This window comes from Rhinolophus hipposideros (assembly GCF_964194185.1).
Source record: "Rhinolophus hipposideros genome assembly, chromosome: 3".
Lineage (NCBI taxonomy): Eukaryota > Metazoa > Chordata > Mammalia > Chiroptera > Rhinolophidae > Rhinolophus > Rhinolophus hipposideros.
Window position 1 is genome coordinate 19,003,017 of NC_138049.1, and position 16,128 is coordinate 19,019,144.

The 16,128-nt window shown below is 40.5% G+C and overlaps 1 protein-coding gene across 4 annotated transcripts in view; it reads right to left on the bottom strand.

Moving 5' to 3' along the window:
* Positions 1–7,797: 7,797 nt before the first annotated feature.
* Positions 7,798–16,128, bottom strand: part of UTRN (utrophin) — a 461,045-nt gene continuing 452,714 nt past the window's right edge. For all 4 annotated transcript variants that reach the window (XM_081037226.1, XM_081037224.1, XM_081037225.1 and 1 more), the window contains 2 exons: positions 14,186–14,208; positions 7,798–9,812 (listed from right to left, as the gene is read on the bottom strand). In XM_081037226.1, coding sequence (XP_080893352.1) covers positions 9,804–9,812; positions 14,186–14,208 — 32 coding nt within the window. In that variant the 3' untranslated portion in view covers positions 7,798–9,803. The remainder of the gene's footprint in view (positions 9,813–14,185; positions 14,209–16,128) is intronic.

Here is a 16,128-nt window from a genome sequence, read left to right on the forward strand (position 1 = left end):
GGCCTTACCGTGTCCTGCGTTCTTGGGCGGGGAGTGGGAGCTGAGACCCTGCACGACAAATGGCGCAGCGAGCAGGGTCCCCTGCGTGACACTTGGCGTAGTCGGCAGGATACGGTACTGGCCAAAGCTTTCCGAGGGGCAGTGGAGCAGTTTGTGCGTATGAAAGCTCAGTCTGAGGAAGACCAGGAGGTGCAGCTGCCGGAGAGCTCCATCCCCGTGGAGGGGTGGAAAGACGTGGATGGTTCCCCAACCAGCAGAGGCCGGAGAAAGCGAAGGTTGTTGCCGCCCTGTGGGCTGGGAACTGCTTGCTGAGACAGCCCGGATGCAGGACTTTTAGTCCCAGGAGGAAACGCTTGCTGAGTCCTCCGTGGGAGATGAGGGTGAGGTCAAGGTCATCCCTCACCCCCAGGACAGCCCTGGCGAATAACTATGGACTATGGGGAATAGCCTTCCATCCCTAATTTAATGGACGCTTGACTGTTTGGGAACATACCACCATGTAGTGGGACTGGTTTGATGTTTGCTTTTGTGTCTTGACTGGCCACCATTGATAATATGTAAGCACCTTGATGTGAGCTGCTGTTGTTCCAGCACAGTACCCCGAGAGGCCCAGAGAGAGTGGCAGTGCCCTGAGGCCCTGGCTGTGTCCAGGAAGTCTGGCTGTGTCCAGAGAGTGGCAGTGTCCTGAGAGGCCCTGGCTGTGTCCAGGAAGTCTGGCTGTGCCCAGAGAGAGTGGCAGTGCCCTGAGGCCCTGGCTGTGTCCAGGAAGTCTGGCTGTGTCCAGAGAGAGTGGCAGTGCCCTGAGAGGCCCTGGCTGTGTCCAGGAAGTCTGGCTGTGTCCAGAGAGAGTGGTGGTCCCCTGAGAAAACCTGGCTGTGCCCGGGGAGACAGGTGGTACCCTAAGAAGCCCAGGATGTCTGGCTGTGCCCAGAAGTACTGTGGTGGTGCCCTGAGAAACCCTGGCTGTGCCCAGAGAGCCTGGCTGTGTTCAGGATAGTGCATTCACCTCCAGGCTCCTTGCACAGGGCCCCTCGCAGAAGACGCTTGTCGCGTAGATTGTGAGGCGAGACCCTGTAGGGGTGGAGTGTGGGGACAAAACCCCAAAAAACAGTTTCCAGGCTCTCGGCCTCACATAGAAAGGTGCTGGCTCGGGTAGTAAATGGCCATCAACTGTGATCAGATGCCAGCAGCTGTGGCTAGTTGGCCGTCAGCTGTAACCCGTAGGCCATTGGCCACTAATATAACGGCTGTGGCTACGCTAGCAGAAAAGGAATGGGGGCTAGCAAGAAGATGGTGGCTGGCAAGCGCGGACTGCTGTTAGGCAGATTATGTAGATCCTGCTTCCTGTGTCTCCAGCCCAGCCGCCAGCGAGAATATATTGGTTTGACTTCCCTACCTATGGCTCCGTGGGTGTTCCTTTTTGGCCTTACCGTGTCCTGCGTTCTTGGGCGGGGAGTGGGAGCTGAGACCCTGCACGACAAATGGCGCAGCGAGCAGGGTCCCCTGCGTGACAGAGGTAAATTCCTTTCTTTTAACAGACCTGGCCTTTAAAACTTTCCCAGGCCAGTACCTGAGAGACAATGAAGAGAACTCCTGTATCTCACTGGCAACTGCAGTTCTGAGCTTTTCCGAATCTCCACATCACTATGTGACTCAACCAAGTCCTCTGTAACCAACCTCTTCTCTAAGAATCTGAGGATAAAAACGCCTCTCATGAGTTAAAATTAACTCTTCTAAAACCTCCCACTCTGTGCCTACCTAATTATTTATCTATTTATATGTAATAAGAGAGATTTGAACAGCCTTGGGCGTTCTGACTCAACTTCTTGTGACTCATCAGAAACAAATAGCTTACTACAGTTTCTCTGTTGAACTAATGACAAAAGTCTACTCATCTTGTTAAGGGCACTAGTCACAGCAGCTGAACTAGAGGAGGCTCTGTTGACTGTATTTAGGGTCTCCTCTAAACTTGAAAATCCCTTGTGTTGCACGTTCTTCATTGCGCACTGAAAATGAACACCTCTCTGCAAGTAGGCTTACCTTCTAGGAAATCCTATTATTTTCTCCCTCACATATTTCTATGCATCATCTTAATGTTTTAAATCCTGCTACTCTTCTTCCATTATCTTTAAGGAGGGGGCACCTATGTCTGTCTAAACTCTGCAAACTATCTAGCATAACTTGAATAGATTTGCTAGAAACTCCTTTAGAAAATCAAGTTTTCTTTGTTGATAGGATATATCTTACTACTGAAACAAGGAAATATCAGGCAGTTCTGAATAGAGTTGCTTTAAAAGTAATATGGATCTCTCAAGGGGAACAGGTGATATTTTAGGGGAAGAATGTTATGATTACATCCCTCCAGACCTCTCTGGTAGCTAAAACATTGCTAGCAAGATCAAGGTGCAGACAAAAAAATTATGAATTCAGAGACTTTTGCTAACAACCCCCTATTCTGCAGTCACTTCAGATGGTTGATGGGATCTATTCTGTTGGTTTAGTTTGGGTACCTGTGGCTCCTGGTTGAGAAGTGGACTGCAAACTCTGAGCATAAACCTTCTCTTGCTGTTTGTCTGAGTTCAGATCTGTAATCTGCAGAGTTTTGCATACTGTGTGTAGCCGCTGTCCCATCTAATGACCCAAACAATGAGTAGCCAACAAAAAGAACTAGAAAACCTGACACTTCCAGCAGTTGAAAGAACCACGCTGGAAACATGATACATGACTGTAACACCTAAAATCATGGCTTGACTCTGCTGTCAGATATTAATGGTCTATCCTTCAGCTCAGGCAGAAACAGCTTAGAAGCATCTACACCCACTCAACTTTGTCTACACTGTCATGACTTGCACGGCCCATTGTCTTCACTAGCATAGTTTTAGTATTCCTCTGTCTTCATCAACGTGACTTTGTTGTAACTTCATTATTCATTCCAAAGACTTCCTGAAAACCCGTTTATATGAACATCAAACCGTTCAATTATTCAATAGACAGCATCAAACAATTGTATTCCCTCAAATTCTTTAAAGCCCTTGCCTCAAAACCTTCAACCTTGCCATGCCAGCCAATCCTAGGCCAGTACTTCATCCTCCTTCTGCAATTGTATTCCAGTCCTTCCTACTTGACACAATCACTGTCAAGTAGTTTTCTCCCTTATTGCTTTTACAATTACACTCAGCTTTGTCTTATCAACAGGTTGTTTGGTGTTTGGAGAACTAGCAGGCAGGGTGAATGGAGATTCCTGAGCATGAACTGTAAAACCTCATATGCAGTAGGTCTAGGAAGGAACTAATCAGACTCCAGGTGATTCTGAGGATGGTGATATAAGGAGAATTTACTGCTCTAACACCTAGCTCTGTTTAACCTTACAAGAAAAAAGTTAAGATTAAATTAACTAGGTAATTAGTTTCTGAGGCTAGGTCAGTGGCAGTGGCTACTCTCTGATCCCATTATTCATGAGTTTAGTCCTAAACTGTCCCCACTCAGGAACTTCACTTAAACAATTTATTTATAGATAGAAAACCCACGAATATCAATACTTGATGACAAATCTCAAGAGGATCCATTCACATTCACTGTGCACGTTTCCAATACATGCTATCTAGGACTCCTCTTTTTGTTATCAATCAAATGTGGGAAATGAATTTAATAATCAGTTCATGTTTGTTCAATACACTAAAGAAATAGATTTAGAAAATAATTCAAACAGGTTATGACAATCTAGAGCATTGTTTTACTTTATACATACACACACACACACATATATGTGTGTGTATATATATATATAATGAATGGATCTAGAAGTATATATGACAGAGTTTTTACCTGCATGCAAAGAAGTCATATCTCAAAAGAAAAGTCTTTTGGAGGATAGAAACTAAATGGTATTTATTGTTCCATTTATTACATGGAAGTCACATTTTGATTATATAATGTTTTTGTCAGTTTTAGCAGAAACCAGGAATTCCCATTATTAATTAAGCAAATAATTAACTAAAAATGGGACCTCAGGAAACAATTCTGGATACCTCAGTCATTTCTAGATCCTGTTGTTTTTGTAATTCTTGTCTGGTTTAGTAGTGCCTACTATGCATGTTTCATGTAGGAAAATATGGAATTTAGAAATAGAAATCATTTTTATTTAGAGACGTTTTCTGAATCAAGGACAGAGCTCAGCTGAGGGCCAACTGTCTTGATTCTGACCCATGGTTTAGCATATCTCTTTAATGACAGGAATATATTGGTTGGCATGCAGGGTTACTTTCCATTTTAAAATCCTAAATTAATACTGATAATTGTTTTACTATTCCCTTGTCATTTTTCTATATAGTTGCAAGATTAAAACTTATGACATTAATTTAGCATCCGACATGTACACTGCAGGGTGTCACTAGGTAAGAGTTCTTTGGTTAAATGCTTTAGAAATGCAAAGTGATATACAGTTAGGCAGGTTGCTTAACTTCAGGATTTCTCAAAGCTTTTACTATATCCATGTGCATTGTGAATCTCTAAGGGCATTAGAACATGCAGTATTTCTCCAAACTATTTAACCAGGGAATTCTTTTATTCGGGAAATACTGCTACACCCACTGCATGTTAAGTGATCACTGTGATGTCTTAGGACGCTTAGCATCAGCAGCAAGCACACTGAAATAGCACAGTGAAGTTTCTGGTATATGATTCTATAGGAGATTGTTAGTTTCATACTTTTCTGCTTGAATCGTATCCCTATATTTGGGGACACATCCTGTGGGGATCTGGGGTATACTATACATTCTTACAGGGACCTATTAATCCTCCTTCCAGCTCCCATCACTATTGTCATAACCACTTGCCTATTGTTGGTCTCATCCATTAGATTAGCAACTGCTCCTGGCCAGGATTCGTTCCCTCACTCTGTTTTTGGCAATGAACTGTGCTTTGCACATCCCAGGCACGATATTTTGTTTTCCATGCAGTTACAGCCAGTAAATTTCAAGTCAAGGCAGGATTTTGATCCATGGTTAATATCTTCCAGTTGACCATAAGATCCTGTTCCCATTTTTAATTTGATTAATTCATCATTGACATTTTGGGGATATGATATCTAGTGTGCATTTTGTTTTGTGCAAAGCATCATTTTATATGAGATATCATTGACAATATAAACCTGCTTGGTGCAGCTAGATGTAAGGAGTAGAGAACAGGAAACAGGAAGATAGTGTGGGGCAGGGCTGAGCTTTTAAAGCTATCCTCGCAGAAACTCGTTGTCCACAGTTTCCCATGGGATAAACACAGCTCATGAGATTTGGAGTATAATGAATACGACTGTTCTAGATTTTGATAGGCTCAGTCAGGTCAGGTTTACATTAGAATGACTCAATTCTTTCCAATAGTTTTATGTCATTTTGTCTAAATTTAAAAAATACAATTGATTTCAGTAAAAATTTTAAAAATCAGTATTTTAATTCTTCTGAAAAATGACCTAAAAGAAATAGTATCATTAACTAACTGTAATTGCATCCCATAAAAGCCTAGAAACTCTTCTCATTTAATTATAAATTCAACATTTGTGCTTTGTGGACTGAAGATAGAGCTAGCTGAGGGCAAATTGTCAATTAACTACTCCTAATTACCCACATACAAAATTCAAAACAGTACCAAAAAATAAACTGTCTGTAAAAGAATATCTCAACCCAAGCATACACTGCACATATTATAAAATATGAACACTGTGTCAACAACTTGAATACCTTCAAAATGAGAGATTAGTACCTAGTTGGTGAGTTTTTACAAAGTGCCAATAAATTGCATGCTTCTAAACAAACGCTTGGCAGAGGCACAATATCACATGCACCTACTTATTTAGTCAAAGTGAAAAACCTTCTATTGTGTGTTCTTCCAGCTAAAATGAACAATTCACTTTGAACAAATTTCTTCTGAGCCATTTATGATAATACCCCCTTTATTCCATTTCTCATCTAGATTTTCTTTCTTGCTTTTATTTTTATCTAATATTATTATCAGTCCCGAGGTCTTCTCATAGGATTTTGGGCAGACGCATGCTAAGTTTCCCTGTTTCTTTCTTCAATTGGATTAGTCTGCGGGAAAGGGGCTAATCTCCTTGACCTTTGTTTTAAAAGATGTCTGGTAAAAAGGCTACTTCCTTCCCATTCCCTTGAGGCAGTGAACATGATGCCCAAGGAAACAGACACTGTAGTATTCTGGTCCAAGTCCTCTGCTTTGCCTACCTCAAGTTTCCATGGTGAAACCTGAAGGCCCCTCTCTGTAGCTGTATCCTGTGACTCGAGTTTCTCTCACAAAAGAGCTGGAATCTAGTCCCCATACCTTGTTTTGTAATGTGCTTTGAGCAACAGAATTCAGTAGACGTGATGGTGTGCCCGTTGTCAGCAAAGCCCTCCATTTGTACGCCCACACTTCTGCCACTGCATGAGAATATACCCAGTCGACTTGCTAGTGAACCAAAGAACGCAGCTGAGTCGCCAGTCATCCCAGCTTAGCCATCCCACTACACTCAACAGCTGGTCAACCGTACACACGTGAGTAAGTCTAGCTGGGATAGAAGAGTCTGGCCTGGATCAGCTGAACCTCACATCCCATGAGCTAAATAAATACTTACTACTGAGGTTTTATGGCTGCCACACTGCATTACTGAGGCAATAAAAACCTAACACCACAGGTAGTGGATATAATGTGATTGTGATTGGCTCCTGGCCTCCATCGCAGGCTTACTCTTGTCACTTAATTGACCTGACAAAAACACAAGCTGATATTGTATGTTAATGAAGATTTTGAACTCTGCTTACAGTGTTAGGTGGTGTGGTGTTAGTGGTGTGTTACTGTATTTTCATTAAATTCCCAACTAGTGAATTAAGAAAGACTCTGAAAAAGTTGATCTACTGAAACAGGTGAATGATGGTGGTGGGTGGGGGAGGAGGAGATATCCAAGAGCAAACGACATTCTTAAAAAGCACACACACACAATCTCAATGATAGAGAGAAGTAACAAGCTGAAGACTTAACATCAAAAATCAAAGTTTTCATTTGTTCTCACTTCCATTTTCAATTACCTACTCAGCAGGAGGTTGCTAGAAACCAACTACTGTTTCCTTAGGAATGCTTGATATGAATAGTACTTTGGGGTTGAATAGGATTTTAAAATGTATGTTCTTTATTTCAACAAATTATATGTTTTGGGATTTTTCTATTTCATAGCTCTTACGTTAATAATCAAGTAACATGATTCTCAACACTACTTCCCATGGGATGGCCTCAGAGATGGATTAAACTTAACTACTGGAGTGCTTAAAATCCAGTGCACATGTAAACAGCATATTATTTAAGAGCATAAGGCTAAAAGATATGCAAGGGTAATCGACTACATACCAGTAGCACCTGTTATTAAAACAAAAGAGCAATAGGCTTCACGTACATGTTTTCAATATCCAATATTATTTTTTCCCTACCAACAAAGTCTTCCATCTGTAAAGGAAATTGATAATTTCATATATATATATATATATATATATATATATATATATATATATATGAGAAGAGAGGAACAGAGTGTGGGGGGAAAGGAGAGAGAGAGAGAGAGAGAGAGAGAGAGAGAGAGAGAGAGAGAGAGAGAGAGAGAATTAGAGCAAATGAGAGAATCTATTAGTGTGTATGAGAGAAAATGCAGAAAAATATGTAGATTTATCAGGATATACATTCTCTTTATATTTTATTTTCACAGATGTACATTCAAAGCTCAGATTCTATCAGTGAACACAGCTGAAGAATATCAAAGTCATCTTGTGTTAAAATTAATTTTATTCAGGATGAAAAATACAACATGTAACCAGATTAGATGATAGTCTATGATTAGTTCTTTACCACATATTTCAAAAGAACTACATACTTATTTCCCCTTGTTGTTACTGCAATATATTTCTTTTAATTTATTATCACATAGAAGGTTACAATGTAGTGTTTCATGTAGCTTTTCTTTAATAGCAGATAGAGGACTTGTTGCACACAATTACAGGCAGGAAAAGAAATACATAACTTTTCAAAGTAAGAACAAAGAAGACACCAAATCTACAACTTGTAGTTCAGAGTTCAGGGAATTTTTTTTCTTTCAATAGGTAATTTTCTTGGGTATGATGTGGCCTGATAAAAGCTCTAGATTTTACAGACTGTAGCTGCATAAAGCTATTTCCAACACGATGGATGAAGATGGATTTGAGGTAGAAAGGTGGTCATGGCTTTCCTCTCGTATAAAACAATTTTCTTCTTCTCAAAATATCTATGCTGCAAATAGACACCCTTGTCCCCCCAACCCACCCAACCTATTCTAAAAGAATAGGAATTTCTAACTTTAAGCCTCCTTCTGGCCATATCCCAGTTAAAGAGAACCCAAAGTTAAAATGTCCTGATGTTTTAAAAGCACATACGCTTGAATCAAAACATATTACTTTAACTGTTTTTGGTTTCTCTATGTCTGGTAATTATATAACATGTTTAAAACGAATCAATTAAATGCTAAATCAGAAGCTGAACCAAATGCCTAATTGAAAGCACTCAAAGTATAGGCAGGGTATGACCATCTAAACACGAATATCATTCTTCTGAAGAAGCAGTGACATAGGCTTTTGATAAACATCCTTCCCAAATGTATGGACCACAGGAAGGCTAAAAAATCATCTGTTAATTTAGTTAAAAGGTAAAATGAGACATGCATTAAATTTGTGTCTGCTTTCAGAAAGAAAATAACTGGAAGTTTCAAGAATTATAAAGGGCTTAAATATATATAAACAACAATAAAATTCTCTTCAAAGGGAACTGAAGGCAACAATGTGTTCTGGCATTACAATTAGGTAAAGTTCTGCTGTGTAATTAATGATGAAAATGAAGACCTGGGAACTAGGAAAGGTTGTACCAAGGGGTTGTTTCTATGCCAAAATGAAAGTATGCTTAAATGGGCAACCTTTGGTAAAATGATCTTTGAGATTACTATAATCTTGCTTTAAGTCTCTTCTGTCATATAAATTGGGACATGAAATAAATAAAGAAATCAAGAGCATTTATAAAGAGCAGGGAAATAAAATGCAGGGAAAAAAAATCCCAGTAGAAATGCCAGTTAGGCCCACAGGATTTTAATTGTAGCTATCCAAGTGGTCGCTAAACAAGTAAGTGTATGATGTCAAATAAAGTTAAACAGTATACACAGAGTTGTAGCCTAATACATACACATATAACTGACTGAAATATATGAACTTATTAATTTGGCCAAATCATGAAAACAAATATAGGAAATCTATTTGGTCATGTGGCTGATGAATTATAAATAACCAAAACATAATGGTGAAAGAGCTGAAGAAATAAAGGAAGTTATTGTACAAGGTTAGTATGAAGGAATGTAAAAATGTAACATTGTCTTCTAATTCTTATACAATTTCTGTCACGGTTATTAAAAAGAAGGTATCGTATTAGAAAGCCCCCACCCACTTTCCCAATGCTGTATACAGTATACAAATCAGTGACAAATGTATTATCATTTCCAAATACCATTCTGTTCATCAATTTACAGTTGCATAGAAAGGGCAGAAGAAAACAATAATATATGATTATTATAAAAACAAAATATCCTTTTCTCTTTGGATAGTCAGTGTTTTACTCCTTCGTAGAACACACAGTCAGCACTCAATAGCATGTTTCAAGGAGCCATGGAGCATCTGATTAAATGGAGCTTGGAACTGGCATTTGCTGGAAAGGGCAATGGTGTAAGTCAGGAAACGTTGCTGGGCTAGATGAATACTTCACATTGCCTGCGGGAAGGGAAAACAGTCAGAACAACACTGACATTAACCATTACAGGTAGCAGAGACCTGTCAACTCTTCCAGGAAATAAAAGTGCTTCTTTCAGAACTAGTCAAACTCTATTTTGCTGTGTTCAGAGGGGACCCTTGGCTCCCTGGATGAGGTCCTTTCCTCTCATCCTGAAGTCACCTAGTTTGTTACCACCACAGCCGATAAAGAGGAAGTATGGAAGACTGATCTCTCGCCCAGACTAGAAATCAAGTTAAAATTGAGGGGACTTGGCTTTTCCTTGCTGGAGGTACTAATGGTGAGTGAAGTAGGCTGGTGCAAGCACCCCATCTCTCTCCGGAGGACTGTGAGAGGTCTCCTGCAGAGGGGGTACCCTTGACAATTCCAAGTCTGAGTTCCAAACTGGGGTCCAGACAAGAGTAACGCAAGAGGGAAATTGAGTCTAATGGTGTGCAGTGGCACCCATCAAAGGCTCGGGGCCAATACAAGGCCAATACAAGAGAAGACATAAATCTGGGCCACCCTCAAAGGAGTGCTTTCAACCTTTTGAAGGAAAGGTCTAATAGGTAGTTTCTTAAAAGTATTTTGAAGTTGGAATTATTTTTTTTTTTAATTACTTTTAAAAGAAATAATCTGGAACTGGGGCGGTGCCTCCTAACTCACCAGAGGGCTTTCAGAAACATGCACAAAAGACACTTTTCTACTTGCCCTTATCTGATGGAGGACTTTGGGGCGAAGCCCTGAACTGTGTTCCTCGAGTGTCTAAGAAAGCTGCCCAAGGGGCCCTTCTCCTCCCAGCTGTGCCAGAAGCCACAGACTCACCTTGACTCTCACCTAGAACTTATTCTCCGTTACTATTAAAATTTGGATTCTTCAGAAACCTGCTTCTATAATTTGAACATTTCATGGCCATGTCAGAGGGAGCAAAATGTTAGCGAACACTGATGGTTCGCCACTGGGATGTGTGGGGCTCCGGGTACCAAGGCAAGGCCCTCACAGGGAGCTGGGTGAGAAAGACACCTCAGCAGTGCACTCGCATTCAACTCCAATAGGAGGTAAGTGCCAACCACAGTAAGTTCCAAGTACATTGAGAACAGAGAAGGAGAGGAATTCCTTCTACCAGGGAAAGGAGCATGTTATTAGGTTGGTGCAATAGTAATTGAGGATTAAAAGGTTGAAAATAACTGCAAAAACAGCAATTACTTTTGCACCAACCTAATACATATTAACTGAAACTTTGGTGCCGATTCATGTTGAAATACAGGCTAAAAGGATTTTCCCCCCATTATTTTTATGTACTTTATTACCCCTCTCTATCTACAGTTTCATAAATGTCTACTAAGCAGGGCACAATTCTCATTTTAGCTGTCAGAATGCTAAAAATTGGAGTCTACACTATGTAAATATTAACACAACTATCCAGGTGAAAACATACATTTTTCCTGAATTTCCAAGGTTTGGAAAGAGAGGAGCAAATGTTGCAGGGGAAAAGTAAGGAATGTGGAGAGAAGCAAAAAGGAGAAAAGGGTCCTGGAATGAGGAAAATATTTGCTGCACTAAATAGCTGCAAAAATCAGAAAAATTTTTCAACTCAATTTCTTAAAATCTAAAAACAAAGTAGGAGGAGAAGTTCTCTGAGATCACTTTCAGCACATTTATTATAAAGTATGTGAGAATCTAAAAGAAGTTTCCCTGTCCCCTTCCTGACTCCCCTCACTCATGGCCTTGTCCCTACCTTGGGACCATCACTACTCATCTCGTCATGTTCTTTATCCTTGTATGATCGTGGGCCGCCATGAAATGCTCCAGACGACTGGTCACCTTTCATCTCATGTGCTCTGTTCCATACAGAGATCTGCATATCCCTTATTCTGTTCCCATGTCTCGTCCTCCCTAGTTCTTGAAACCCTTCCCGTGTGCCCACTACACTGCATGGTCCATCATCATTACAACCCATATTCTCAAACTCTTCTCTAAATGCACCTTTCACTGGCTTGCTCTATTCAATACCTGGAGCTCCCCTGAAGACACAAGCTCCCTTATTACCCTCACACACATATATTGAGTGTTTTTTCATTTCCCACACTTCTCATAGATTGGATAAGTCCTTCTTAGGTCCTCCTTGTGTTTCTCAAGGCATTTTTTTCTCTCTCATCCTTAAAAACACCCTTGAATGTCATGCCTTCTGACCCTGGGGTCATGTTCCCTTACTTCTTGAAGGAGAAATGGCTCATTGCCATCATGTTTGAAGCTATTCTTTACTCTTAATGATTTCAGCATCTACACAGATGATTCTTCTAATACTCTGACCTTTCAGTTCCTTGAGCTCTTCTCCTCCAATGACTTTCTCAGCCACTCACTCAAAGTCTCAAATATGGACTATTGCCAATACCTGTAGCCCCTCCAACATTTCAGTTTCAATCATCCCACCTTCTGACACCCACCTCTACCTTTCCAGCTTACTTCCACGAGGGCTCAACTTCATCTATCCTCTGATACTGCAATTGTTTCTCCCACCTTGTTTTTCTGTCTCCACACCTAAGGCGTCCTCATTTTACTCCCTACCAACTTACTAAACGCCTGGTTCAATCATTATCATCACTCCTTGGATTCTTCCCTTGAATTGTTGTACTCTCTTGGCCCAACCAAGATCTCAACTTTGGTTAAACTGCACTCCTCGGCCTACTCTGATGCCTGTGCTCGTGAACTTGAATGTAGCTGGAAGGCAACACACAGTCCCGCAGACCATGGTGCCTCATGTTACATTCACGAATAGGCACCTTAATTGGTGGCCTTGAACGCTGCCTGGCAGTCAGTAACACTCTGTTCCAGAGTCCAGGTGTTCTCTGTTCTCCGAGCAGCTACAGCACATCCTCTTATCTCTCCTCACACCTATGACACCTCCTCCTGTCCTCACTCATTGCTGAAGCCCTGGCTTCTGGTTCACTAGGACAACAGAAGCAACCAGAACATAACTTTTGCTCTCTCGGGTGAGGTCCTTCTGTCTCATGAGACACTCACATCCATGGAGCTCTCACATCCATGTACCTACTTTATGTTCCCGTGTCTTTCCTGCAATTACTAAAGACAAACTCAGACTGTCTATGTGTCTCATTAAGATCTCGGTCCCTCTTGTCAATAAGACAAGAACACACTCAGAAAGATTAATAAATAAGTTCATGGAAGAAAATTTTCTCCAAAGATCGGTGGTTTTGTGGCACATTATTACTAGGAGTACTGGATAAGGAAAACACTGAAAGGCATAAGGCTGTGGCTGCCAACAGTTCTCAGCAAATTTTGAAATGAAAAATCAAGACTTTTTCCCTCTCAAAGTAATAGAACCACCTTTGTGAACCGCTCCAGTCAGTGTTTTTAAGTCAATGTTCTGTGGTAGCTACCTTAGGTAGATATCTGGGAGAACAGTGGCCAGCCAAATCTATCCAGGCTAACTTTCCAAGGAACATTGTTCAAAAGCTGACATAACACAAAGGATCAAGCACTGGGTATTTGGGGCAGAACAGGAAGAACTGGCTTGGCAGGGGTTCCCCCTCCCCCAACTGACAAACTGGTGTACAGAATCAACTAACATTAAGAATCAACCAAGTTTAATTTTCACAAGGGGAATAAAGTAGCACTAAAATGGATGGTGGCTAATCTGCTTTCTCTATCGTGTTTCCCCGAAAATAAGACCAGGTCTCATATTAATTTTTGCTCCAAAAGATGCATTAGGGGTTGGGTTCGGGGGATGTCATTGTGAAAAATCAGGCTAGGGCTTATTTTCCGGTTAGGTCTTATTTTCGGGGAAACACAGTAGGTTGTAATCAACAATACCTGAGCCAATCAACCTGACTTCAAGGAACTTTAATATCATAATATCTGGCCCAACATTGGGATTTTGCTTTTTGAACTATGGGGCTGCTCACAGGGGATGACTTTGCTCCTGGGACCTGGAAACTGCCTGAAAAACGAGCAGTCACTTTGTGGTGTTGGTAAGTATCCCAAAAGCTTTTGTTCTACAAGCCCGGACAAGAAGTAGGATGCTGATAAATGGCTAATCACATGTTAACCATTGTTCTCATCTCACAGCCCCACTTGCTTGCCCACTGAGTCGGCCAACTGTTCAAAGTCCAGCTGCCCCGACCAATCTGAAAACGAATGATGTACGTTTGTCATCTAGCTTTCCCTAGCAATGCATCTCTTTGATCATCAGCTCCTTGCAACGTTCACCTTTAAAAATCTTGCCCTATGCCCTCCATTTTGGAACATATCTTGGCTTCATACTGAGGGCTATGTCCCTGATTTGCAAATCATACACAAATAAAACTCTATTAATGTTTTTTGGAATTTTGTTAACAAACCCATGAACTCTTACCTGTGGCCTGCTGGGGAGATTTGCTGAAAGAGAAAACAAAAGAAATCAATTGAAGGTGGTACTGTTGCTTGCTGGTTCCCCCTCTCACGTCATTCCCAGCATGTTAAACGAATGCTAATAAAAAAATAAGAAACAGTGTTTGTTTTTGTTTTGTTTTGCCTAAATGCTTTGACAATGGTTAGTTTTCCTAATTTCTCATATCCCAACTACTTTTACGATACAAAAATTCCAGCAAAACATATGCTGGCTGTCTCAAATAAGTATACAATAAAACATTCAGTGAGTACTTAGTTTTGTAAAAAAAATAAAAAAAAAAAAATCTGAAAATTTCCTATTGAATTATTGCCATGTATTTGGTTTATATATCAGAACAAAGCAAATTCTGTGTATTTTGTGGAATAATACAAATTCTGACGAAGAAGTCATTAAGGGAATGAAAGGGCATGGGTCTTTCATTTCTGCCATCCTTGGCTCAGCCCAGAAAGATGATGGCATTGTGCTCGCATCAAGGAAAGGGCTGGCCTAATCCTTGACAGTGTTCTGGGAACTTGGGCTAATACCTGAGCTTTAGATGGTTCCAGCTAAGAGCCTCAGAGAAGTTAGAATATAGACTCTAATTTGTCTTTGCATCTAATTTGCAGCTCAATTCCTCCCTGGTTACAGAGGGCACGAGACAATGTAGCTGCTCTGGTGGGCTCTAGGAGGGCAGTCACTAGCAAAACTTTTCTCTAAGGCCTCTGTTTTTTCATCTCTCCCTTTCACTGGGAAATCTCAGAATTACATCTCTTCCCTTGACCCTAGGGTGGAGGAGAAGCTCTGCCCGCCAATAATGGTAATATCTGTTCTGGGTCAAATAAAAATTGTCCCTAATCATCTGGCATGTTGCACACCTTCCCTCTCTCATCTTCCTGTGCTTAGGAAAGAACAAGATATCTGTGACCACACAGTGGGTGTCAGTGGCTTTGTGAGGAAAAAAAGCAAGCAAAAAGGGCAACCTTCCTATGATGCCTAGAGAGAAAGGGTGAGCCCCAGGAGTAGGTGGGGGAAAAATCAGGCTAACACCAGCTGAGTCCTACCAGATAGGGAAGTTACACTAGGAAGAAAAAGAATGGAGCGCCTCCCACACGTGAGCTACACCCAAGGGACAGCACTAGCATTAAGTACAATGTAGGTAGAGTTACGCTTCTCTTCTAGTAACAAATAGCCAAATCCAAACAGAAATCTAATCTATTTTGTTCAAAATCAACATTTTTAACCCTAGGGCTTCTTATCAAATAAAAGGCTATGGGTACTCCCTTGAACAAATCATACTTTAAAAAGAAGTCAGCTTATTGGTTCCTTCTTTAATTAAGAGTTAAATAAAAACTTTGAAATGTGTTCACATAAACAAAAAAAAATCAAGAAATCATTTCATTTCAGTAGGTTTTGAGTTTTTATGAATGCCACTTAAGCTTAAATAACATAAGCAATTCAGTGAAAATATGCCTGTAGATAAAAAATAATTTTAGAAGTATTTTTTGGTCTATCAGCAAAAAATACTGGGCTTACTACTAGTGTCCTATATATTTAGATGACATAAATGAAAAAACTGACAAAAGACTTTACACTAAAAAAGAGTCCCAGCAGTCAGTGGAAATTTTAGTATGTACGTTGGTCAATAGGCAACACAATTACACTTCTTTCATTAACTCCTTGCCAGGAAGAGCTGGAAATACCTGAGTCTTCGCTCTGAAATTCAACATAAATAATTAAGAGGAGACTTTAAAAGGCCATAATTCAAGGAAGCTATCAGGACCAACTGGGGTATATATTTAAGACAGGAATTCTAAAGTGTGATGTACGACAATATATAGATACACTGAAAAAACAAGAAGCCATGGTTAAGTAGGCAATGCATGTAATTAGGGTTTATGAATACAGGTTCACTTTAATTCCAAGGTTTC